General features: G+C 43.1%; 1 protein-coding gene across 1 annotated transcript in view; it reads right to left on the bottom strand.

Moving 5' to 3' along the window:
• Positions 1-25887, bottom strand: part of Spag17 (sperm associated antigen 17) — a 237311-nt gene that overhangs the window by 161334 nt on the left and 50090 nt on the right. The window contains exon 4 of the mRNA XM_050157515.1: positions 6813-6944. Within this exon, the coding sequence (XP_050013472.1) occupies positions 6813-6944 (132 nt within the window). The remainder of the gene's footprint in view (positions 1-6812; positions 6945-25887) is intronic.

The following is a 25887-nucleotide window of genomic DNA, read 5'->3' as shown; positions in this document are numbered from 1 at the left end:
ATGTTTGGGGAACACATGTCCCTAGCACATGAATGCAGGGTCAAGTTCATTGGGGAAGGCATTCTCTTTAAAAGACACAGCAGGAGTAGAAGGCATCTGGATGCCTCCAACTGTGGGAGGGCTTTGGGTAGGCATAGGGATTGCTTAACCATTTGAGCTACTTAGCAGATGTGGAGGTCTCATGTAAAACAATAACTGAAGACAGTCACAGCATCCCACAAACTCAGCAACTGTTAAGTGAATCTACCTAGAATCTTCAGTTATATCGTTGTCTTTTTAAAGACAAAGAAAAAAGTCCTGTCTGTAACAAAGCAACCTACTTATTTGGTACTTCAAGATGTTTTAAATGATATTTTATTTCTAAATGATATCTTAATATTAATTTCCAAACATAATTGACATTCATTCTCTTTTCCTCACTAGGGAACATGATGGTGAACAGCTATGCATCATATATTCTGATAGCTGTTGATCTATGCATCACGTATAACTGACTGGGATATGTGTGGCCTAATGTAAAATCTTCACAATGAGATTAAGGAGAGAAATGGAAAAGCAGGCTGGTGACAGCTGTAACTAACATAGTTCCTTTTGTGTTTTATGAGAAACTGGATTATAATGCTCTTACCATCTCACTGTTCCTTGACTGATTCCAGAGATGGGGGAGCCTCAGAGACAGGCAGAGAGACTGTGTATGGGGTGAGACAGTATTAATCAGATTTATCCTTATGAAAAAAATATTCATCAAAGCAAAGTGAGGGTTGACAGAGGCTAATGGGGGAGCAAGAATGCTCCAAACTCAACATAAACACGTGTGAAATAGTTAAGTTTCAAAATTTATTTTTATGAAATTTCTTCATTTTTAAGCAGCCGTCATGATATCAAATCTCTGAGATGGTACATGGCACAGAGTGATCTCAAAGTTGATTTGATCAGGGGCACTTTTTAAAAACAGAAAACTATGTCTTGTGGCCACAGTTCAATTTGAAAACACAGTTATGGGAAAGTTTGGGGGACACAACCAGTCCAGTTCTAAATTCTACGCTAAATAAGTTAGACAAAATATTGACCATGGTGTACAGAATATATTATTTACTCCCTCAAATATGTAAAGCACACACATGTCTAACAAAAGAAGAATGATAAGAAAATTATGGTAAGCAGGAGAAACGCAGAGACCAAGTAAAAACAGTGGATATGGATATGGATGCTGTGATAACAGCAAAATTATGATTAACTAAAAGAACTGTTGAAATATTTTGACATGATTACAACTTTATAAAAAATAAATACATAACAAGAAACAGAAAAGGAAGCACACCAAATATTACCATTGCTTGATAAAAACAGGATTGCAGTACTGTATCGTGTCTGTTATGCCCTATGTATTTTTTTTCTGTATTTTCTGTTTGTTCTCTTTGACTCTCTCTCCCTCTCGTTACTGCACTAGGTCATTTCCAGGACCTCCAATGACCTGAAAATGCATGAAGTTGAAGTAAGACCTGCTTCTCCAGAAAGCTGTTAGAGTGGTGGTTCTCAGCCTTTCTAAGGCTGTGACCTGTAATACAGTTCCTCATAACCATAAGGTTATTTCCATCGCTACTTCATAACTGTAATTTTGCTGCTGCTGTGGATTGTAATTTAAATATCTGTGTATTCTGATGGTCTTAGGCAACCCCTGTGCAAAGGTTATTCAACTCCCAAAGGGGTCATGACCCCCAGGTTGAGAACCACTTTGTTAGAATTACACAAATACGTGTCTAGTGGGGTGAGAGAGAGGGTTCAGTGGTGAGGAGCGCTTGCTACTGTTTCAGAAGACCTGAGTTTGTTTCCCAGTACCCACACTGGGCAGCTCTTATGTGCCTGAATATAACTCTAGCTCCAGGGAAGCAATGTTCTCTTTTGGCCTCTGTAGGCACCAGCACAATACACATAAATATATAATTAAAAAAATTTCATGCTTAGGGATGTATTTGTTTTATATGCTCAAATAATACAGTCTCTGGAACCCCACACCATATTACTAGGAATGGGAGGTAGTTGGTGCAGCTCCTGGTACAGTGAATCAAAACTGTGTGTGTGTGTGTGTGTGTGTGTGGTGAGCGAGAGGGGCACAGGTGTGATACATGCCACCTGCAGGAGCTTATGCATGGCATCATGTAAACAAATAATATCCTAGCTACCCATCCAAAGGGGCAAGGAGAAAGCATTAGGGTATGTGAAATAGGCCCCAAAAATATCATTCCTCGAGCCACTGGGTGATTTCTTGTGAAGGAAGGACTAGAAATCAAATCATGATTGCCCTTGGTATCAGTGATCGTTTAACCCATGCATTTGCATCTTCGTTGAGTTTTTTTTTTTTCTTTTCTTGACCACTATCCCCACATTGGACTTCAGGAAGTTATATGAAGTCATTAGAGGGAGCATATGACTGTTGACAGATTGTTCCGCAAAGCCTTAAGTGCCGAAAAAACACGACCAGACAGCATTCGGCTGCAGGAGAGCTCAGAGGCAGTCTCGGAATTACTGAGACACACATGAGATGTGTTCACAGAGGTTAACACCACACCATTCCATCGGATGGCTGTGATTTGACTCCTAACTATTGAGAGCAAAGCTGTTGGCCTTCTGAAATGTTGAACTTCTCCCCACCCCATAGTGCAAATTGGGACTGGTTCATTGTGCTAACCGCATTAAATCAGCTCAATGTTAGATGATGAGACGTGTCTGAAAAGGCAGAGTTAAATGGTCAAGAATAGTAGCTAACTATTCCTGATTATTGCTCTTTTAAAAGACTACTCTATTTTTCTCCTCTAAAACTTTTCTAGAAACCTACAAAAAGTTTTCATCAGGACACATCAAAACAGCCAGCAAAGCAGAGCTCTGTTTGGCCGAGGCCAGCTGGGGAGTCATTTATTTCTCCTGGATTGCTGGGGTTTGGGGGTCCCTTAGATCTTCCATTTGTGCTGGTTGTATCTTCGTTTTGATAATCCTGCCTCAAAGAATTCCAGCCAGCTAGTGAGGCACGTTATTTCTTTCCTGGAACCACACGGGTCCCACTAAGCAGAGCCCCTGCTCTTCCTCTGTTTGACTTCTTAAAATAGTTTCTGAAGAATTTAACCACAACTGAATCAAAACTAACCAGCCTGTAATTTCCTGGTCGGTCCCCATGGCCTTTCCTTTAAAACAAAACACACGCGAAAAATGGCATTTTGATGGCTGATTTCCAGCTCCTTGGGGTTTGGGCTGGAGGAAGCTGGGGAATGTCTGTGGGAGCTTCTCCTAACTTCTCTTCGTTTTTCTTTGGGAGCAGGCTCGTGTGGGCTTCATTACTCTGCATTATCAAAATTAGGCTTTCTTTTAATGAAAATTTTTGCTGGATACTGTCAGTCCCTTGTTCTTTATGTCTGCCTTCCCCCCGTTCTGGTGCATATCAGAAGACTGCACCATGCTCTCAGCACATAAGCTCCAAACAGAAAGAGCCGTCCTTTCAGACAAAAGCATTCGCTGTAATGTTCTCAGAAAATGCGAGCAGATTGAATTCATCCGCAAAAGGCACAATTAAAATACATTTGAATCTTCTTGGAAAGCTTTTTGCAAATATTTTTATTTCAGTTCTGAAAGATGGAAGATGCCATTTACATTGGGTAGTGATATTCAAGGTCACTGATTTTGTCTGTAATGTAGCCATAGCCATTTTCAACTTTTCGGAACATTAACTATTTTCTTTTAGCTTTTCAATCTAATGGAAATATAATGCACAATTAAGTAAGTGCTTATAATTAATATATAATGCAAAGTTTGGAGTTAATTAGAAGTCAGAGGGAGTGAAATTAGAAATTTATATAATAGCTAAGGCAAAATGCTACAGCACCAAAGCCAAGAGATGTATTTTAAAACCATACTGAATATTATGAGTGTGTTTGCAGCCAGGACGCTGTGTCTGCAGATGTGTGTTTCAGTTAGCGTTTGCTGAGTTGATGAACTAACGACAGAGGACAGCAACAGGACTAGAACTGTAGAATGATCATTGAGACAATGGTACGAGGGAGATTCATTTCTGAGCAAACACTCTCATCAAATTTAATGGCATAATAAACAATCTAATTTGCCGCCATAATACAGGACAATCATATTCAGAAGCTGTAAAATGTTAGAAATGTTTGTACAATAGAGCATGTTTCTAGTCTGTATCTATATCATCATCTATATCTACCATAGTCTATATCTATATTGATAATAGCTGGAGGTCCTTAGCAAAGTATTTTCAAACAGGTTCAATGTATTTAAAACTAGAAACTTCCAAGTGTATCCTAGAAATCAACATGCTAAAGATTTTACATTTTTTTCGTCAAAGTACCTCTTTCTTATAGTTTCCATGATATTCATAACCTAGCAAGTTTTCTTTCAAAGCAGAAAGCAAAAGCAACGGCCAGAATCCAACTGCAGCACGCTCTTCAACTTAACCGAGTCTAAAAGATCTTTTGTTCTATCCTGCACTTAAAACTGTAGTTTACTATCTTCTTTTAAAGAAAATTATGATTGAGGAGATAGGACCAAATATATGGTGACACATTACATCTCTTTCCTGGGAGCTAAAAGTCCAGAGACAACCTAACTCCATGAGTTCTGTGTCCTCATCCTTGCCTCAACCTTTTCTGTAATTACTGCTATGGATTTTTTTTTTAAAGAAAGTATTCATTGTTCATTTCCAAAAATCAAGCACAGAAAATATAAAATATTCTCAGGCTTGGACAGATGTAAGCAATATACTAGAATTAGCACATGAAAGCGAATATCTCTGTAGACTTAATGGCAAGTTTAAAAAAGCTGAAGACCCACTCCCTCTGCAGAAGCAAGCCTTCTTCTGGGCTCAGCAGAGGCAGAAAATCCTCCTTCGTGTTGTGAACACGCTTCCCTTAGCTGGAGCAGGCTATATGCCGCACATGGCTGTTTCGCTCTCTGCCAGACTTTCGGCTGACAAGCATTAACCTCAATTGTTCCAACTAACCTCTCGGGTAGGGTCGCCGAAATGTACATAGATTACCTCACCCCGCAAACAACCCCTTTCATCTCGCATTTATGAGGAGGGCTTTCTGGGGAGTAATCTATTCCAATCAGTTTTCATCAATTTATTTAGCACCTACTCAGATGGTTTCAGCTCAGACACAAGGGGCTCGTGCTCTGGGAACCAGTGATAATAAGGACATTAAATTAGATTATGTAATTGTCGGGTCTTAATTGCTCAGAGTTCTCTTACTGAGTCTCATGCTTTCTTCTTCAAAAATCTAAAGTTCAAGCCACGGTTTGTTAGACACTCGGACTTTCAACAAGCAAATCAGGGATTTTCCATAGTCTCAGAATCTCCTAACCATGCTAATACAGTCCACAATTCAGAGAAATACTGAGCAGAAGAATAACACACACATTTTATGTCATTTCATGCATTTAAAAAATTTCCCAAGTGTCTAAGATATTCTATTTTTATTTGGAGATTGCTCGCTGAAACCTGAAAATATCATAGTAAACAATTACTGACGGGCACGGACACACACAGGGACTCTCCAGCATGCTGTCCATCTGTGCAGAAGCGCGGGCGGTTTACTAAACTTGCAGTTCACTCTCACGGTTCAAGTTCTCCCGTGACACTGGCATTTAAGCACAAACGTAGAGAGTGCTATAGTAGTTTCAAATTGTCTAAATTTTCTTCTGCTAACTCTTAACTTCTCTGAGCGTTTCTTGAGGTGCAAATCTATGATCAAGGACAGAAAGAGCATCGGTAGAGGGAAAACTCCAACGTCAGCTATTTCTGTGAATGGAGTTGTCCTGGGTGCAGGGAGCCACCCCAGTGAGAAGCTACATGGGGTTCTCTTAGGAAAGTATGGAGCCCTATATTGCAAGTACAAAGTTATGTCACCGCCGCTGCCGCTGCCGCCACCACCACCACCACCATCATCATCTTATGGCCGTCACAACTATTCAGTTAGGACTTTAATCAAATAGGATACCTATGTCTAAGGATTTTTTTTTCCAAAAGGTAAGGATGGCATAATTAGAATATATTTACCTTTTTGTTTTCCATTGGTTGGTTTTTGCCCTTTGTACTTAAGGTCACAAGGGATCCATAATCCAATCATTTTCACATATGCATGTGCATACGTATCACTCACATATGTATAGATGTATTTGGCATCACAAATATTTCAGCATGATTTGAAAACTACGGAAAGCATTTCTTATTTCAAATAATGATCATAACAAATGCCTCTGAATTGGGCTAAAATATTTAAAATATTTTTTCAGATACAAATGTGAATTAAAAAAAAAACCACGTTGGTTGATTTCCATAGGCAAAGCTAATGAAAAGTTTCCATATGAGAAAAATGAATAAATAGAGCGTCTGGAAACAGGTGCTTGTCATTATAATAAACCCGCCAAGTGAATACCGCAGATAATTTAAATAGTTAGACCCTTACTTGAGGATTCTTCCCTCTTGTTTTGATATTTACTTCTTATGACCGTTTCTCTTTCCTGGGTCCCATTATTACTACAATCTTATAGGATTCTACCATAAGACCACCTTGATTATATGTCATGGATATTGCCATTTTCACAAATGAGGGGGCTTATTTTTAATGTTATTTATCACAACCCTTCAAACACGTCTGTGGGCAGCTTGTTCCCTCAGGAGCAGGAGTAACGTTTAGGTTTGCCAGGTCGTGGGCTATAGTAGCTTAGGATGGGGGGGATGTCTTTAACTGTGTTCCCCCACTACTTGCTGAGCTCTGGGAACCCATGTGCCATTACAGTACCTTCTTTTCATTTTCGCGTCTCTGCTGGTCCTTTGATTTAACCTGGAGAAGTTGAAACTTCAAGAGTTTCCCTATCAACGGTAAGGTAAGTTTCTCTCCACTATCCATAATGGTTCTTGCTGCCAGCAACACCTATAAAGAAGCACGATTATTAGGAAGGGTGACACTGTGCAATCTTGGATACAGCCTATCAGTGAGAAGAGGACGGCGTGGCTCTTTACGTTTTCTGATATTTGTCTTAATGCAAGGACAGGACACTGCTGGCCAAATACACGCAAGGGAGATGTGCCTGGGGCCACCGAGATTCAATCCTTTCATTATCAACCTCGCCTCTGGCAAGGGAGTGAACTCTCATCTGGGATGACTGATAGGTCACGCTCATGCTAAGAGAGTCTGTTGTCGTTTGGCAGAGCTGGTAGTCCGAACTGTCAAACTTTGACTTATTAGGACAATATAATAGAATCGCGTTTTGTAACGGTGGAAATGACTGTATTGGCAGTCTCTTATTTCTCGGTGACCAAATCCAAGTGAAAGATAAAAGCTGCTTGACACAGGGGCACCGTACGAATGGTGCCCCCCTCCCCCCGCAGCTTAAAGCTGATCCTGTTGGTATGCGGACTAATTGGGGTGAAATGAGGTTATTGAGTTTTCTTTGGGTGACGACAGGCCCTGGGAACATACAGCTGTATTGTCCAGATGTGTGGCACTGACAGCCTATTTTATGGCTGTGTTTTTTACAGCTTGTTTCCCCTAAATTTCACACAACTTTCTAACATCTGGGCCCTTTTCCTTGGAGCCCTATAACCACTTTATTTACTGCAAAAAAAAATAAAATCATGTAAAATATACCATAAAAGTTGTTATGCGTTTCTCTTTAGTCCTGTTGTCTCCCTAATAAAGTCTGCTTCTACCTGAAGGATTGTCACAGGAGCAATCTAGCGAAGGATTTTTCAACTTTTGTTTTTTAAAGGAGCATCATATTTATTTATAACCGCGAGATGGATTAGGTGTTGCTAGAATGTTCTGACATGTGGCTTTTCTCCCCCCGCCCCGTCGGAGCACTCGCCCCTCCGGTGCATATGGTGTCGATTTCAGGCGCTCGATCTAGACAATGACCGTGTACACTGCTTCTCCAGAGCCGTGTCTTGTCTGAGGCTCACGCTAGTTCTTGGGTCAGGGTTTCCATGACCGGTCCAGTCTCTCTGACTTTCCCCCTGGCCAAGGGAAATAGCTTAAAGAAAGGGGGGCGGGGCGCATATTTTGCTCCGAACTGGAGAAGGCCCTGTGGATCTTCATGTGCCAAAATGTAATTGGACTTTGTAGAGAATCCACAGGTTCCTGCTCTGCACTGAGAAAGAGAAACCCAGGAAGAGGAGGTCTTTAAAGATTTCCTTTCCAAAAACCAAAGGAACAAACAGAAAACCCAAACTTGTGGGAGGGGGGTGAGGTGGGGTGGGTGAGAGATGAGTGCTCCCAGGAAGCACAGTGCTTGCTTTTAGGGCAAGTTCTGTCTTGCTGGCACAAGCTATGGAAAGGGCAGGATTGTTGTGATTTTCGGGATCAAGAAAACGGACAGGACACCTGCAGCTCCTCTCCATTTAATGGTGACCAGATCCAAGATGTTCCGGGATTCTTAAGGAGAACTGCTGCCCAGGAACTGTGTGACTGGACCCAACCCCAAGGGTGGGGGTTACTGTTTGGTTTGAGATGTCATTTTTCAATAGAGGCTGAACAGTGTGTTGACAGTCAGGCTGCTTTGTGACATCTGGTCTCAGACATTCAACGCTGGGGTTTTAAAGCTCATGGCAGTCTGGCCTGGCGCTTTCTTGTGGAGTAGGGAGATTATGGTGGCACTGAAGGCAGTCTGTGCTGGAGCCGGCTACCCAGAGAGGAAGCTCAGCCTTCTCCTGGAGGTCCGCAAGGTCAGGATTCGCACCTGTGCCCAGAAAGGTTTGGGTGAAGCTTGGCTGGTGTCATGGTAACCAATGGGATGCGTCCGGATGTGCTCCCTAGTTTCTTGACTCCAGGAGTCCACCAACATTGCCTCCCTGGGGTAAAATGTACTAGAAGCACAACCAAAAGTTCCCAGAGAGAAGCATTTTGCAGGCCATCAAAGTTAATTTGCATATCTGAAAGCTGTGGCATGCTGGGTTTCAGTAGATACCTGACATTTCATCAAAGGAGCAAGGATGTCTTCCTCTTGTGGGGAGATGGGTGGTGGGAAAGGCCACCGGGACAGCAGGCACTCTGCTGAAGATGCTAAGAGGGTACAGTAGAGGGTGATGGAGCTCCTGCTGGTTCCTTCTGCCTGGCCCTGCTGGTCCATGTGGAAACCACTCAGTGGCAGACAAGCCCACAGACAGCTCAACCTGAACCTGCAAGGGGCACCACCAGCAAAGCCTGGACACCCCTGTCTTCTGGGCTTTCTCTGGCGCGACTTGACTCCAGATGCGGCTCTTTTGAATGCCCTTAGGATAACTAATGAAATTAAGAAAAACAAGTCCATGCCAGCTTAAAAGTTGAGACTGAACCCTTTCTTGTGGGGTGTGCACTGTCCCTAGGAGGGGCAGCAAAGAAAAGGTGTGTGCACGTGACCTCCCACCAGCAGGTCTTTCCTTTCACACTGTTACTCGCAGATGTAGAGTCAGATATCAGGACTTGGGTTTCACATGGAAAACAAATCCTTGGCGGACTTTTGTTTGAAGGATGCCATTTAGGGAATTAAAAACTGAAAAAGAGGATTTAAGAGATGATTCTCCTTTCAACAGACCACTCTGGAAAGGCTTCGTTTTGCCCACCTTATGTGCGCAAATTAAGGAGAAAGAATCAACCTTCCACCTTTCAGGACTCTGAAGGAAACTTATGCAGAAGTTAAGGTCAGTGTGTGCACATGCGTCTGGGTATGTATATCTCTTTTTGTATGTGTTGCAGTCCGTGTGCTCTCTCTTCTTTCTCTGCTTGTGAGTGAATGTGTGTATTCGAAAGCAAGATAACAAGGGCTGCAAGTATTGGTAGACTTGGTGGAATGCAGCAGCAAGAAGTTGGCTTCGATTAGATAAAAACCTAGGTTTCCCAAACTGATTAGAAAAGCAGTGATATTATGGCTTTGAACCTGGGCACTCATCAGGTCACTACCAAATAAAAGTGCCTGGCTTGAGTCAGAAACCCAACATGAATCCCAGGGTGAACTGGACTCATTAATATGGTGAATACTGTGATAGGGTGAGGCCTTAGATTCCCAGGGAGCTCCATAGGTCAGGGCTGTAGATGGAAGGACCTGCCCCATGAAAAGGCTTTGAGTAGACTGACTGAATATGACCTATTTTTGGAAAGGCCACTGTAGAAGAATGTCAAGCATTGCAGTGGAGATGGGACACTTCAGAAGTGTGGATAGATGTCCTTTCTCTTAGGATGCTTTGTGACTCTGAGCTTGCTAAGCAAGAACAATGTCTGACTCTGTATCACCGTGCATGAAGAAGACTCCATCGTATTTGCCATCTAGTGATCTGAGACAACAAAAATAAAAGAAAGAAGCTAAATCTTTTCCTGGTCTGGATGTCAGTCAGACCCACTCACAGATACCTGTGCTCCCCCAACCACTCCTTCTCTTTGTAGCACCTTCTCACATACTAGACATAGGCAGATACCTTCCCAGGGCTTAGAACTGGTTCCTACATTCCCATGGCAAGTGGATGGATGGATTGATGGATGGATGGATGGATGGATGGATGGATGGATGGATGGACGGGTGGGTACGGGGGGTGGAAGGATGGATGGATCGACAGATGGATGGATAGATGGATGAATGGATGGAAGGATGGATGGATGGATGGACGGATGGGTGGGTGGATGGATGGATGGGTGGGTAGGTGGATGGATGGATGGATGGATGGATGGATGGATGGATGGATGGATAGGAATCCGTGAGGTTTCTGCCTGATTTCCCCAGTGTGTTTACCACATGGGACAGTTTGTTCACTGCTTAACGTGTGCACTTGGTCTCAAGTGAATGCTGAGGATGCACATAGATTTCAGACCTGCGTTTCTCCTATCAGGAGCACAGTTTTATGGCAAGCTGAGAAGGAAATAGAAAGCAGTGGCTATGTGTGTGAGAGAGGGGATGTAGAAGGCCAGGGGAAGCCATTTCTTTCAGAAGCTTTAAATAACTATGGTCCCCCTTGCAGGAAAAAGCCTTTGTTTAGAGAGTTTCTCTTGGGGTCTATGGAATTTTTCTCTAACTGTGGTGATTTGCAAGGCATGATTTTATATTTAGCCCCCTATTTTGGGTAGATGACTTAGAATTGGGTGGATAATCTAGCACACAACAGCTAGATTATCAAGAGTATCAAGATTATTAACAAGAGTAGACGCTGATGCTGCCCAGACTAGCACAGAGCTGAGCAAACAGGCTTTTGGATACAGAGGATCTAATGTATATATATTTTTTACTATCACCTTCTTTGGGATAACTCATTTCCTCAGTGTATGATTGATTCATTAGCCATTCCCACAGTGAAAACATCTCAACAGTAGAAAAAGCAAGGCAGTGAAAAGGGACTATCTTCCCAAATGTGTTACCAGACCTCTTTCTAGGGATGACCACTATTAAGCAATCCACAAGCAGCCTTCCACAATTCTCTGCACACGCATAAGTGTATCTCTCTCTCTTCTCTCGTTCTCTCTCATATATATATATATATGTGTGTGTGTATGTGTATGTATATATACATATGTATGTATATATACACATATATGTACACACATATACCCTCTTCATGTTTTATACAACCTTTCTATTTATATGAGCAAATGATTTGTGGCTTGTGTTTTTATATAAAAATATCTGGAACAATTTGCTCTACTGACATGTTTTGCTCATGTGTGTATATTTTTTAATAGACAGTAGTCTTCTCTTGTATGTGTGTTTGGTCATTTAATTAGGGACACAAGCAGGCTATTTTTTCATATTAGGTGTCTATATATTCTTATTAGTAGCATTTTTGTTCCTACCAATATGTCATGAGTAGGTCTGTTGTCTACCATCACCAACACAGGACATTTTTCATCCTTATATCTTTGTCTATATTGATAGCGATAGCTTTATTTGGAGGTGGGTATAATAATTGAAATGTTCTTTGTCTTTATTGTAAGATATGGCTTCTGTGTATGGTGTGAACATTGCTAGAAGTCAAAGGTATTGAAATTTGTTATTTTTTAAATGGGCTAAAATTAGCACGTAAGTAGCCATGTGTTTTGGTCAGGGTAGGTTTATGATGTAAAAAGTGGGGAAAAGTTTAAAATTTAACTTAAATTAAATTTGAAATTGTGTGTTGGAGTCTTTTTATATGCAGATAAGACAACTGTTCAGTCCCACCCTCAACGAACACCAGCAGTAAGTGAGCAAAGACTGTAGATGGTGACAGTAACAGTGGGTGCTCAGGCGCACAGTGTGCTGAAGGGGGCAGCATTGGAGATCTGTAGGGGCTAGGCTGAGATCTTTTCTCTGGACATTTGGTAAATCCATTGCTGTGTACAGATGAACAGGGCTGGTGTGAGGCACACATCAAAGGTTTTCAGGTCACTTCTGATTTCTCTCTGTTACCTTTCTCCCTTCTGGTAGGCTTTCTCAGTACCTGGGGCCTCTTGGATGCTAATACTCAGGAAAATAGGAGAGATTTCACTTGGCAACTCGCTTTGAATTTAGTTTATTTGTATGGGTGATTGGCTGTGTTTTGAGACTGTGTGCTTCAATATGGGATGTGGGGGAAGCTTTCCCAGCAATGAGTATTGGACATGGCTGTGTAGGATTGATGGCAGGAGATGGCTCTTCTCTCAAACTCAAAGGACCTCCATACCCAAGGCCAGCAGTGAAAGCGAACCCAGTCTCAACATTTGTGGTTCTTGGAACACTTCTTTCCCTGCTTAGAGTTGCGGTAGCCGAGGAACAAGCCACTCAGGAGAGAAGTTCTGGATGAGATATGTAAGTCTTTTCCTTGGGGTTAGAATGCAAAACGTCCTCCACCGGCAATGTGTTCGAACACTTGACTGACAGTTGGTGGTGCTGTTTGCAAAGGCTATAGAACCTTTGGGAGGTGGGATCTTGCTGGAAGAAGTGTGTCATGGGGGATTGGGAGGCAGGGCCTGGCAGGAAAAAATGTGTCATGGGTGGGGTTAGGGAGGTGCGGCCTGGCCGGAGGAAGTACATTCCTGCCAGCCAGCTCTCAGGGTTCACAGCTTCACTGTATTTTCCTCCCCCCAACTCATTTCTGTATGTGGACAACAAGTGATCAGCCAGCATCCGGCTCCTTCTGTTGTTGGGCATGGCATGCTGCCCCCGCCATTATAAACTCTCCCTCTGGAACCATAAGCCAAAATAAAGTCTTCCTTAAATAACTACTACATCCTCTAACCGGGGTGAGAGCTGCAAGAGCGTGGGGAAAGTGGGTGGGGTGGACACGGATACCGCACAGATTGTGGGAGAGAAAAACATGGAGTGTGCGGAGTGTCAGACACACAGTCTGGCTATGCATGCCTGGGACTCGTGGAAGTGTGGGCTGTGACTGTTATTGTGTGCGTGCGTACAGGTGTGATTGCAAAATAGGAGTGCATCAAACAAAGTTTGGAGCTAATTGAGTTTCTAAAATATACACCGTGTTTCTATATATTCTAAAAACTGGCATTTGTGCTACTAAAAAAGTAAATGGAACGACAGCAACACGTTCGATTGGTAGTTTAAAATGAATACGTGTGATGATCTATCATTTTTATTTATAGTCAGGAAACAAGATGCTATGTCTACCAGTAAGGATGGGTCAGATTAACTATATATAATTTATTTATTGTATACTGCAATTCTATTTCTTACTTCAAAGAGTATTGGGGCAGTGTGACTATACTTATGTAATATACCCTTATATTATACTTGTCATATATCTGCTAATAGCATTTAAAAATCAGTGGAATTATTTGCCCCAGTGTGTGTGTGTGTGTGTGTGTGTGTATGTGTGTGTGTATGTGCACGAAATGTCAATGTTTAGAGTCAAATGTTGCTCTCCACGTGCTCAATTCTATGTACTTGTTGAAAAGGATGCCGGAGCAGGTAACCAGCAAACAGTTGAAAAAGGCCACTTAACGCTGAGGTGTGCTCATATAAAAGGGTTCTGGCTGGGAACTGAGGCGTCTTTGTTGCTAGGAATGATCAGCCTGTTGCTGAAGCCTTTTAACTATTTACCTGCAATGTGACTCGAAGGCACAAGTGAAGACACTACAGTCCTCCCAGGTAGCTTTGAACAAGTTATTTAACCCCTTCAAGCTTCAGAGTTTTAAAGAAAATCCATCTCCAAACTTCTCATCAGTGGCACTATCGATACTTTGAACCAGTAGCCCTTGTTGTGGAGGGATTTCCTGTGAACTATAGGATGCTTCTTGCACCATGGCTTCTACCTAACTGTGGCAGTCAGTATCCCCAGACACTGTCAAAATGTCTGGGGATGGGGATGGGGACGGTGGATTGGCCCCTATTGAGAACGATAGATGGAAAGAGAATTGAGTAGTGCTGTTCTCATGTCAATACTGAGATTTAAATGAACACCTATAAAGACTCAGTGTGGTGAGCGATACATTCATCTTAATTGTTAGTTAGCTCTTAGGGGTATCTAAGTATGGAGTATGGGTTGGGGACTCCTGAATGGCTTTCAGGAGAGAAGAGGACCAGGAAGTGGCTGGAGGGGTGAGGCTCATTATCAGTTGACTAGCTCCTGAATGCTCAGTTCATTTAACCCTTTGTCTCATCCCACTGGGGGAAGAAATCAAGGTCCATTTTGAGAAAGGCAGAAATAGAAACAGAATGTGGAGGAATAGATGTAGCGAGGGCCTTAGAAGTAGGAATCCGGTTTTTCTTGACAGCGACTCTAAGGTAAGATAGAGGCAGTCTCTGGCAAGCATCCTCTAGCTCCTGAGTTTTCCCCTAGCCCCCCCCCCCCCTGCTCTCTTTCTTCATTCCCACTAAATTCATGGGGTGCTGACTGCATTTCGCTCTTTGCATTGCTGATTCCTAATGCGTCTAACCTGACGTGCTGAGTGCACTTCGGTCTTTGCATTGCTGGTTCCTTCATGCGTCTAGCCTAACCAGGCCACATTCTTTAAGTAATGAATAATTTCCAATGAGGCATAATTGGAAAAGCAGCTGGGAGGGTGAAGGCAGCAGCGGGAGCGAGCAATGGAGACAGGGGGAAAAAGGAAAAGGAGCACGAATGACTGAGACACATTTTCTCACTCCGAGAGGAGGAAAGGAAAATAACCAGGCAATATTAAATTGTCTATCCATAAATTCAAAGGTGACAGACACGGTAGGTTCTGCCGAGATCGGAATGGCTGCCCAACACAAATGGGACGTTATGAGAGCGTGCGGGCCACAGTCTGGTGAGAAGTTCATAATGATGATAAATACCCCGAGCAGGTGACTCCCAGATCATTTTCAGCTGTCCATAATTAAACTGGGATCCATCTCTCCACGGTGTCAGGGTTGTGAAGTAATCCCAGTCATTGGGCCCTTTACATCTGTGCTGAAATGAAATAATATTTGGCAGCAACCGGGAGTCCCTGAAACTGAATAAACAATCCCCTTCAAGACTATATAAAAGTTAGGAACGTAATAACATTTGACAGGGATTAAGACCTCTTTGGGGCTGGAAGGAAGTTTCAGAAAGCAGCAATAACAAATATGTGGAAGGGGGAATTGATCCCTGCTTTAACAGACATGTATAATTTGAACTGTAATGAATCTCCCCAGAGAGATGTGTATTTTGAACATCCAACAGATATGGCCCATGTCAGAAAGCACACGCCTCCTTGAGAAACATTTGTTGGGCTTACTCTAGTAGAAAGAAGGAATGAGAAAAACCTTCTGTCTATTTCGGAGTGTTTTGTACCCCTGGAAAATGGATACTGGTAGAATCTGATATGTGTATAGACTGGAGAGTCCAGCACTTTCTTTAGGTGGGTGTTATTAACACAGCACCTGATTGGCACGATGTATATCTATTTAATACTTTTTATTTGTTTGTTATTTGTATGTGTGGGTTTATGTGTGCACTCTGCATCCAGGTGCCCACAGAAGCCAGGAGGTGGTCTTGGATCCCCTGGAACTGGAATTCCATACAGTTGTGAACTGCTAGGTGTGGGTGTTGGAGACAGAACCTGTATCCTCTGCAAGAGCAGTTTTACTCTCTTCTTTTACTGTGGCTTCTTTTACTGTGATAACCCCCCCTCCCCAAGAAAACAAAACAACAAAGACAACAACAACAACAACAAAAAATGCCATGACCAAAACCAACCTTGGGTGGGAAGGGCTTGCTTCAGCTTACAAGTCTAAGAGCACACTCCATCCCCAGGGGAAGCAAGGCAGGAACTGAAGCAGAAGCCCTGTCTTGTTCCTCACTGATTGGCCAACCTGCTCTCTTATATAGCTCGGGACCACCTGCCTAGAGGCGGCACCGCTGCCTGTGCTGTCCGTCCTTCATCAATTAGTAAATGCACAGATTAGCTTACGGCAACCTGATGGAGACAGTCCTCAATTGAGCCTCTCCTTCCAACATAACTTTAGCTTGTGTTGTTAACAAAACCTGGGGTGATTCACAGCAAAGAGGCATACTATCCAGCCCAGGCTAGTCTTTGACCAGCATGCCTGTGTCTGACGGAGGCTTCCTTCCAAGACTTGTTCGTGGCTCCAGGTGGGTTCCCATTGCTCTCCTTTCCTGGTTCTTCTTTCAGTTGTATTTCCTTCTTGGTGCTCAGGCCCCAGAGCCCTTGCACTTGCCACCCCCTGCCACCCCATATAAATGTTCCTTTCCTAGGTCACTACACAGCTTCATCTTTCTCCCCAGATTCCATTACCTTCACAGCTTTGCCATCACTGCCAACTTTAGTCAGTTAAATTCCTTCCACTTCCCATTCCTGCTTCCCTCTCTCCATATCCTTTAGCTTTTCCACTATTGCTCCTCCACAATTAAGTGTAAGTCCCAGGAAAGCAGTGACTTTCCTTTGTTATTTTTGATAAAATTTTTGATAAAAATTCAAAACTGTAAATGGTAGAAGGTTAGTCAGCAATTGTTGGGGGAATCAAAAGAAATGGCCACTGTATGCCCCCCCCCCCCGCTTTTCTAGTTGGCCTGGGGCTGACAGGAGTTGTTTGGAGGGGACACTGCTGTGTGGTTCACACACAGAGCCTTGCCCTACAGCTTAGCTTTCCTGATGGCTCAGTCCTGGTCATGTTGCCTTTTTACTATTTAGCTGTCAATATGGAGATGCTCTTGGTTGATTGATTGACATAGTCCAAAATTTCAGCCTCAATCTGTCATCAGTTGGACTCTTTCAGATGTATCCAGAGGCATTCCCAATACTGTGGATTCAGAGACCAAGGAGGCTCTGCACACAGTGGTACCCATCCCTGGGGTCTGGATTGGAATCGGTATTTCTAGTGGGTCCTCTAGATGATATTGTATGCCACATCCGAGCTGCTGGCAGGAGGAGGTAAGAAGACAGAAATGTAGAGCCCCACACCTAAAAGCATGTCCCCCTGCTCACCCTTTAGTACAGATCCTGAGCCTGTGACCCCCGACCCCATCGATACAGGCCTCACTTACCTTTCTCTTCTGTCCACTCCCGCTGCTGAAATTTTGCTAATTATGCAAGTCTCTTCCTCTTGAAGCAGGCTGTGAGGTTACAAAGGGCCTGGATATTCTTTTTGTATCTCCCATAGCACCTAAAATCTGTTTTGAAATTACTTAAAGCAAATATTCCCCCTCCTGAATTCCAACAGTTGGCGGGGCCATCCCATTATCTCAGAGAGTCTGAGAACAAAATCCCGCTCTAATGAATTCCATACTTACAGAACATGGCCAACGAAAATACGATTACATATCCAACACTATGATATTGTGCTTATCAAACTGAGGATTAAAAGCGGAGTGTTGAAGAGGGCGTGGCTAAATTGGACCTGCTGGAAAGCATGCGAATTGGCTCGAATTGCCTCTGGTGCGTTCTGCATCTGATGACAGCGTGTGTCAAAGCCTTGAAAAGCTTTGTAGACCCGGTATTTCCAGTTTGTGAAAACTCTCATGAGGAAACCATCATAAGTCTTGGTAAACAGAATAAATGGAACAGAGCTGAGAGGAGCTAAATACATTATTGAATAGAAATATACTTCCCACCACACACCCTGAAGATAGATTTAGACAAATTCTAATATCACAATGTGCGGAGAGAATCTAAAATACATAATTTACATGTTGCAAAAATGTGTATAGGACTCCAGGTGGTAGGATATTCCACAGATATATTTCAGTATCTCTCAGTACGTGGCCTATGATTTTTCTATATTTTCCAGATTGTGTATAATTTCTATAACTAAAATATATTGCTGTTACCTTAAAGGTTTACAACGTATGCATGCAAGCTAAACCCCATGCAGCATTTAACTGCTGTCGAGGATGCTGCCCTTCTATCTCTCACAGAACTCCTGTGCCTCAGTCCAGTGTGTCTGCCTGTCCTGGTCCTCTCCTACTCCTAGGTCCTCTGTGATCATCAGGCCTCAATAGTGAGCTGTATAGTAACTAGCCCTGCATAGCGGAGCTCCCTTATAACCTGGGCCTGGGACCCACCTGCAGAGCTTCCCCTGGCTGGGCCTTTCGCCTGCCCTCCTTGATAGGAAACCCCACTGTTTGGCAATCCCACTTGCTCTCTGTGCTTGATTGCTAAGAATTTCTCTCTAGCATTACGTCATAAGTTGCTCTTTCCATTGCAAGACGTTTACTTAAACCCCTTCTGTCAAAAGCGTAGGAACGACCCTGGCATTGCTCTGTACACTCACCGTCACTTACAGCTTCTTGGTTGTCGTTTGGTAACAAGGTCACTCATTTCGGTCTGTTTTTCATTAGATTAAAAGGAACTTGAAGGCTAGAATTAGCTTCGTGATCAACACATGGTAAGCTACCAATAAAATAAGCAACCAATAAAACTCATGTTGAATAAAAGTAGTAGCATAAACATCTCACGGAGATTTTCAGCAACCTCTCGCCCCTATGCAAAGTGCAGGCTGACATGCAGCCATATTTGTTCTCCCAGGTCAGCCTGGGAGGAAGACTGGGGTAGCAGGAGGTTGCTCTACTTCACTGGCTCAGTAAGTGAATGGGGCTGGAGAAGCTCTCTCTTAGAGCTCCAAGGGTCCAAGCTCCAGCCACTACGGTTACTGGTTCTCTGCCTTTCCTCTCAACCCCTGCACCCTCCTCCCCAATTCTGAAGCTATCTATTCTGTTCATTGAATGCTTGTCTTGTTCCTTGAGCAGGACATTGAAGGCTTGGTGATGGTGATGTCGAACTGACTGAAACTCTTCTCCTCAGTGGCGACAGTTTAAACCACATGCCTGTCCTGTCGTGTCTTGAAGTGGAAGTGGGTGTGCTTGTGAATGTATCTTTGGCTGATGGGGTGGAATCCATGGCTCACTAATTTTTCTGGAGACATGATGTTAGTCTCCACAGACTAACACATAGTTGCCTTTTGTGGTGACGTTCATTTTGTCACAACATATTCATTGATGTCATACTTATCACTTGTAATTAGTGCTGTAAGTCTTGGGAGCTGAACAATACTTACGGATAAATGCTTTCTAGCAAATTCCGTGCAGCTTTTGATTATCACCATATCAGTATTGAACAATTACTGTTTTTAAAAAAAGAAAAAATGGGTTGGGAATGGCTAGGCCTTAGCCAAAGTTGGTTGACTCAACATTGCGAACGAGAATTTGGGTGATTGCCCAGGTAGTCTGTTGCCTCTGTCATTTATGGCACATTTTGGTTATCTCTCATTTGTTAAGTAATGTTTATTCCCTTCTCAGATCTTTGACGGAGTTGAAGATTATATAATTGTAATTACTCTCTACATTATTTAGACTCCTTGAGATAGAATGTCTGGTAAAACTTTTGTTCTCAATATTGTTTGTTATATCTATTACTTGTTATTATTGTTTATAGTTGTATTTGGTTTAGTTTTGTCTTATTTAGACAAAAAGGGGGAGATGTAGGGATAAGCCCGCCCTCAGGCGAATGTTTACTGATAAATTGGGTGCGCAGACGCCTCATGCCCCTTCCTGCTTCTGGTACTTTGCTGGAACCTTGGTTTTGTGAGTCTGTTTTTTCCATTAAAGTTGTTCAAATATCTATTACTATTGGTCTTCATTAATCTAAACCGCCACAGTGATGCACACCTTTAAGCCCAGCATTGGGAGGCAGAGGCAGGTGGATCTCTGTGAGTTCAAGGCCAGCCTGGTCTACACAGTGAGTTTCAGACCAGCCAGGACTACCCAGCTGGTGAGACTCTTCCCTTCAAACAAACCAACAAAACATGCTGATCTAGAGCAGAGCAGGTCTTTCTGGAAAGGGGTCCTGGACCTCACAGTCCCTTCACGACACCTAATCAGGCCCAGCCCCCCTCACTTTTTCTCTTCTCAGTATTCCTAAGCTTCAGGTGATTCTAGAGATATTTAAAGGTAGTGTCTGTCAGCTTATAGTTTTCTTCTCTCCACTTATTTTGGTTATGTTTTATAAGTTTATGCGAAGTAATCAGTAATCCACGTGAGAGAGTCCTCCACCCTTCGGGGTGGGGGCGGAATGTGAAAGACAGTGAAACTTAGCCCATATTCCTGAGGGCAGCTGTACACAAGAAGAGACTTGTGTTTGGCATTTTACCTTCAATAATTAAAAAAGACCTTTATTTTTATGTCATATCTAAAATATACATCTTCATTAGTATTCATATAATTGTACAATACTTCTCAACATATAGCTTTAGAACTGTTTAAAGTATTTATTTTTATTTTATGTGTCTGAATGCTTGCCTGCATGGATGTCTGTGTACTATGTGGGTGCAGTGCCTGTGGAGGCCAGGAGAAGGCATCAGATCCCCTAGAACTGGAGTTACAGGTGGTTGTGTATGTGCTGAGAATTGAACCTGGTTCCTCTGGAAGAGCAACTTGTTCTTAACTACTGAGCTGTATCTCCAGCACCATAAGTAATTTTAAGATGAAGGGGAAGACTGGCCTTGTACGACTAGAAGAGAATCCCAGAGCTGGATCCTTACAGAGGTGTCCAACCTTTTGACCCAGTGACCCGACACTGTCATCTGCAGACACGTGGGGCTGTGTTCACAGCTGTCCTGGCATTCATGCAGCTAGCTCACTGGTGGAAGGACATGTCTGGATCAACAATCTCAAACAAATTAAACTTAACTGCCAACTTTTTGCCTAGAAGTCTGTATGTTGGAGAACTTGAGGTGTCAGAGTGAGCACTGGGGTTGGGTCAACGTTGAGCATGAAGCTCTGTGGTTGTCCTTTGTCATCAGCAGGTGAGCACTTGGTTCCTTCTAGGTCTCCTCACTGCTTTAAGACAGTGGCACTCAGGTGTGCTTCATGGGCAACTTAGTGGGATCAAAATTTGATACTGTGTGGGAAAGTAATTGGTAGTCTAGGATAAAAAAATCTTTCAAATTTTCAGTTATCATTATTATATTCTTTATGATCCTGTTCAAGATCATTGACTGATCCAGAAAACACTGATTCAAAAAATACTGAATGGCTGAATATGGGAGCCTCGGAGTTGAGTTTTTGCACACTCCCACAGGGCTCAGCTGACTCTGCTCCTGTTGGCTTGCAGCGTAACTTTAATTCTTGGTCTTGCTAACTCTTCTCACCTCCCAGACACATGCATATCTCCTTGAGCTCCAGATTTCCTTCTGATACATAAATGCAGGCTGAAAGTGTGACGGATAGAATGGGCTAACATTCCAAAACTGCAGATTCATTTCATTTAAACTAGGGTTTTTATGGACAGTGTGCCTGAACTCAACAGGCGGGTGTGGGGGCTATTTTTGGACAGGCAGAAATTCCAGCACCTCTTAAATCACATCACACAGAGGTTGCCTCTCCGCCTCCGTGTAGGGCGGGCCTGCATTCATAAAACGGGACACTGGCCCAGGGCGAGACTGGGTCTCTTTTCTGAATCTGTGACTAACGCTCATTTCAGCTTTTGGAGAAGGAAAACACCATACAAAACCTCACCAACACATTCCCCACTGTTTTCTCCAAAGAAAGGGGGAAGTGTGTGTGTGTGTGTGTGTGTGTGTGTACTCATGTGTACATGTGTGTTCCTCCAGTGACTGAGGAATCCTAAGATGAACCACTCTAGGAAGCCTCTGGCAGTGTTCTGTGATGGTTTTGCGTGGGAAATTGAAACAAGTTGGCAAGGAGAAGAATTCTTTCTGCATAATTCAAAGCAGACATTTTACTGGAGGAAAAGCAAATCAGAAATTTGCTGTCGGCCTCTGAAATTTTATTAGTTACAAAAGGTAATATATTAGTCCCTTGCATCAAATCCAGATAGAGTCTCCCCTCCTCCCCCCTCCCTGATACTCTAAGATGAACCTGAGAGCACAGGATACAAGATCAGCTTCGCATGAAGGATGTAGCACTCGGTGTGACCTGTGTCTGTGTCACACAGTATTGTCCCCTGACCCGCTTTTCTGTGGCTCTAGAGAGGTATGAAAGGGTAAAAGCAAGATCTGGAAAAGGCTGAAATAATTAATGTTCCCGATAAAAGTGGAATCTAATGAACAGGGTCTCGACAGCAAAGTGGATGCTGGCTACTTCACGCCATTCATGGCCAAGTTGAGCAACGGTGTGCATGGAGCCACGTGGTCTCTGCAGGCTTCCTGCTCACCCAGCTCATTACATGAGTCTGATAACTGCCAGACAGTGGTGGCGTAGGCTTTCAAATCCCAGCACTTGGGAGGCAGAGGCAAGTGGATCTCTGAGCTTGAGGCTAGCCTGGTCTGCATTGTGAGTTCCTGGACAGCCAGGGCTACATAGAGAAAATCTGTCTTGGAAAACCGAAAAAAGGAACAAAAAAGACTCTGATTGTTTCCGAACAGCATGAGCACTTGCATCAAGTAGTGTGAAGGCGAAATGTGAATTTTAACAAAAGTCCCATGAAACAATTTCATAATTATGCATAAGATGTCTATAGGATTGTTTCAAGAGGTTAAATTCAACTTTTTATTTTTATGGTTATATATTTGATATAACATAGAAACAATATTCTAATTCTTTCATATTTTAATGTTACAAATATGGCATGAATGTATTTTTACAATTTATTTTATTTATATGTAATAATTGTTTTGCCTGCGTGCCTGCTTGCGTACCAAGTTCATGCCTGGTGCTCGTGGAGGCCAGAAGAGAGCACTGGTTCCCCTGGGCCTGGCATGACAGATGGTTGTGAACCAGTCTTTGGGTGCTAGGGTTGAACCCAGGTCCTATAGAATAACAATCAGTGCTCTTATCTGCTGAGCCATTTCTTTAGTCCCTTGACTGCATCCTTACTGTCTTGTTTTGTGAAATGAAGGAATGAATTCAAGCATCAGTTCCTCTAATATTAACAGTGTACTAAAAACCCATTTATTTAGTGTGTGTGGTGCATGTATGAGTATGTACGTGCATGCATGCCCACACATGTGTCACAGACACATGTCAGACGACAGCTTTCCGAACTGGACTGTCTTTCAACCACATGGGTTCTGGGTACTGAACTCAGGGTGTCAGGATTAGTGACAAGCACACTTTCCTGGCTGAGCTATCTCACTAGTCTAACAATACTTTTCCAATCAATACAAATGACTCCATCCAATAGCCAATTCTATTAGCCTGTATCCGTGCTTGGTTTGGCACGTCTTCCTCTTCTTGAAACCAAAGATGGAGGGAAGGGCGGGGATTAGGGAACTAGAGGTCACACCGCCGATACACAGACGCATGACAATTGCTATCACAGTTTGCTTACAGCTGTGCACTCCCTTTCTCCATGGAAACAAGCCCTTCTGTATCCGTGCTGAATCTCTGATGGTTTGGGTATGTGCTCTACCCCCCCTTCCCTCCTTGTTCCATTATCCACTGTCTGGGGACCATTACCCTTTTGGCTGAAAGTTGTGAACAATAATGAGGCCAGCCACAAGGCTCAATAAAGAGCAGACTCAATTAGAACCAGGGTTAAAACACAAAATGTTTATACCAGACTTCCTACAAGGTATTAAAATGTTATGGAATGGCAGAAAACAAACACACTGTGTACACAGTTATTAAGTTATGAGCGGAGGAGGGCAGAGACCACAACAACCTCACTCCTGTTTCCGTTGCCCTGAATGTGATAGGAACTCTATATGTGTGAGGAATGGGTTGGACGAATGAATGCCTTCTATATTCTCCAGTTCATGCTTCAGTAAGACTGGGAGAGGAGCACCCACGAAGAGAGCGACACAGAAGAGGTCACAAGAATCTAGGGAAATGCCTTTTTGACTTTGCCCACCTGGATTTATAGCAAGAGTTTTCATAGCATACCCAATGTGTGCATACACTCACCTGCAAAACCTAGGTTGTCCCCCTCTGTTACGAAACTGTTGCATCCAATATGCAACCAATAAAGCAAGTTGGAAAGGAAAGGACTTCTGAATCATGCCTGCGGCCATGGCCCGTGGTTGGTTTGTGGTTGCTGACAACAAGCTTCATGAGTTTTAATTAGAACATTAATTCTTACTGACGAATGGATACTCCTCCCACACCTGGCACACCCTAGGCACACAGGGGGACAGAAAACAAGAGGACACTGGAAAACAACTGGGGTTCTTTCTGACCTCTCTTGTCAGGAATCTCGAAGACATACTAGACTTAACCTGTTCTAAACAACGCTTTCAGCCATTCCCTGAGTTCAGCCTCCTTTAAAGTTCTCTGTAGCACGGAGATGGTGTTCAGTTTCTTGATGCATAGCTGCAGGAGTCATGCCTGATGGCTTCTCCCTCATCACTTACGTCGAGTTGGTAGCCGTCTTTCAAGCTGGCTTCCTATATCCCTCCTGAGACTGTACGCTCCCCATCTTCACAAACCTCTCTAGGCACCCCCAGTTCTGTTGGCTTCCTTCCTCCTCCCAAGGTCTCTTCACTCAGCAATCAGACAATGCTTTTTAAAACCCCTCCTTTGCAAAGTCTTAATACCTTTTCCTTTCCTATCAAGTAAAGATGCAAAATCTTCCATAAGATGGTCCTGCCTGCAGCACCAGCCTCTCCCACCTCCCTTGTGTCTCCTTCATTTCTCTGACAGCTTCCTGTTCCCACCGCAGTGTTTGGAGTGGTGTTCCCCATGCCTGGGTGTTTTTTTTTTGGTGTTTTCCATAAGTTCTCTTTCTTTTTGTTTCTGCTGTGGTCTGTCTGGGGCTGGCTTCCGGAAGGTTCATGTGCTGGAAATTCTGTCCCAGTGTGTCAATACTGAGAAGTGATGGAGTCTTTTAGGATATTGGTCCTAGTGGGTAATGCTGTCTGTACATATACTATAGCTGCTTCCTCACGGAACTCAGGTCTCAAATGCAGGTTGCTACAACACAAGCCATCCATCCCTTCCTCGGAAGGAACTGGTCTCTCCTGTTCCCTCACTAATATCACTGGCACACACACACCCTTGCACACACACCTTCCTGTTTCTCAGGCACACTGTGATGCAGCGTGAATGTTTTCATCAGGAAAATGTTAGTATCATGTTGATTGGACCCGCTAGTCACCAGAACAATGAGTCAAATGAGTCTCCCCTTATCATAAAGTACCCAGACTCAGAGATTTCATCCATGCGACACTAACTGGTCTAGGACTGGCTCCAAACTCTCCTCCATCTACAGCAGTTCCCTCTTTAATTACCTCCAATTTAAAGCAGTTACTTACTTCAATACATAATTGTACACATCTGTTTTTGTTTGCGCGTTTTTTTTTTTTTTTTTTTNGGTTTTTTTTTTTTTTTTTTTTTTTTTTTGCTTAATGCCTGCAGTTTTTGCTAAAATATAATGAACTCGAGGGCATGACATTAGGTCTGTTTTACTCACCAACAAATATTCAACCATAGAATTGGTTCTTAATAGACCATCACATATTTGTGGAATGCATGGAAAATTAAGCATTTTCTGCATTTTAATGACAGGTCTGATTGGATGCTTT

This window comes from Alexandromys fortis, unplaced genomic scaffold (genome assembly GCF_014885135.2).
Source record: "Alexandromys fortis isolate MF-2015 unplaced genomic scaffold, M_Fortis_MF-2015_v1.1 scaffold_78, whole genome shotgun sequence".
In the NCBI taxonomy this organism is placed as follows: Eukaryota; Metazoa; Chordata; class Mammalia; order Rodentia; family Cricetidae; genus Alexandromys; species Alexandromys fortis.
The sequence above is the reverse complement of the archived record's forward strand: the minus strand, read 5'-3'. Positions and strand labels throughout refer to the sequence as shown.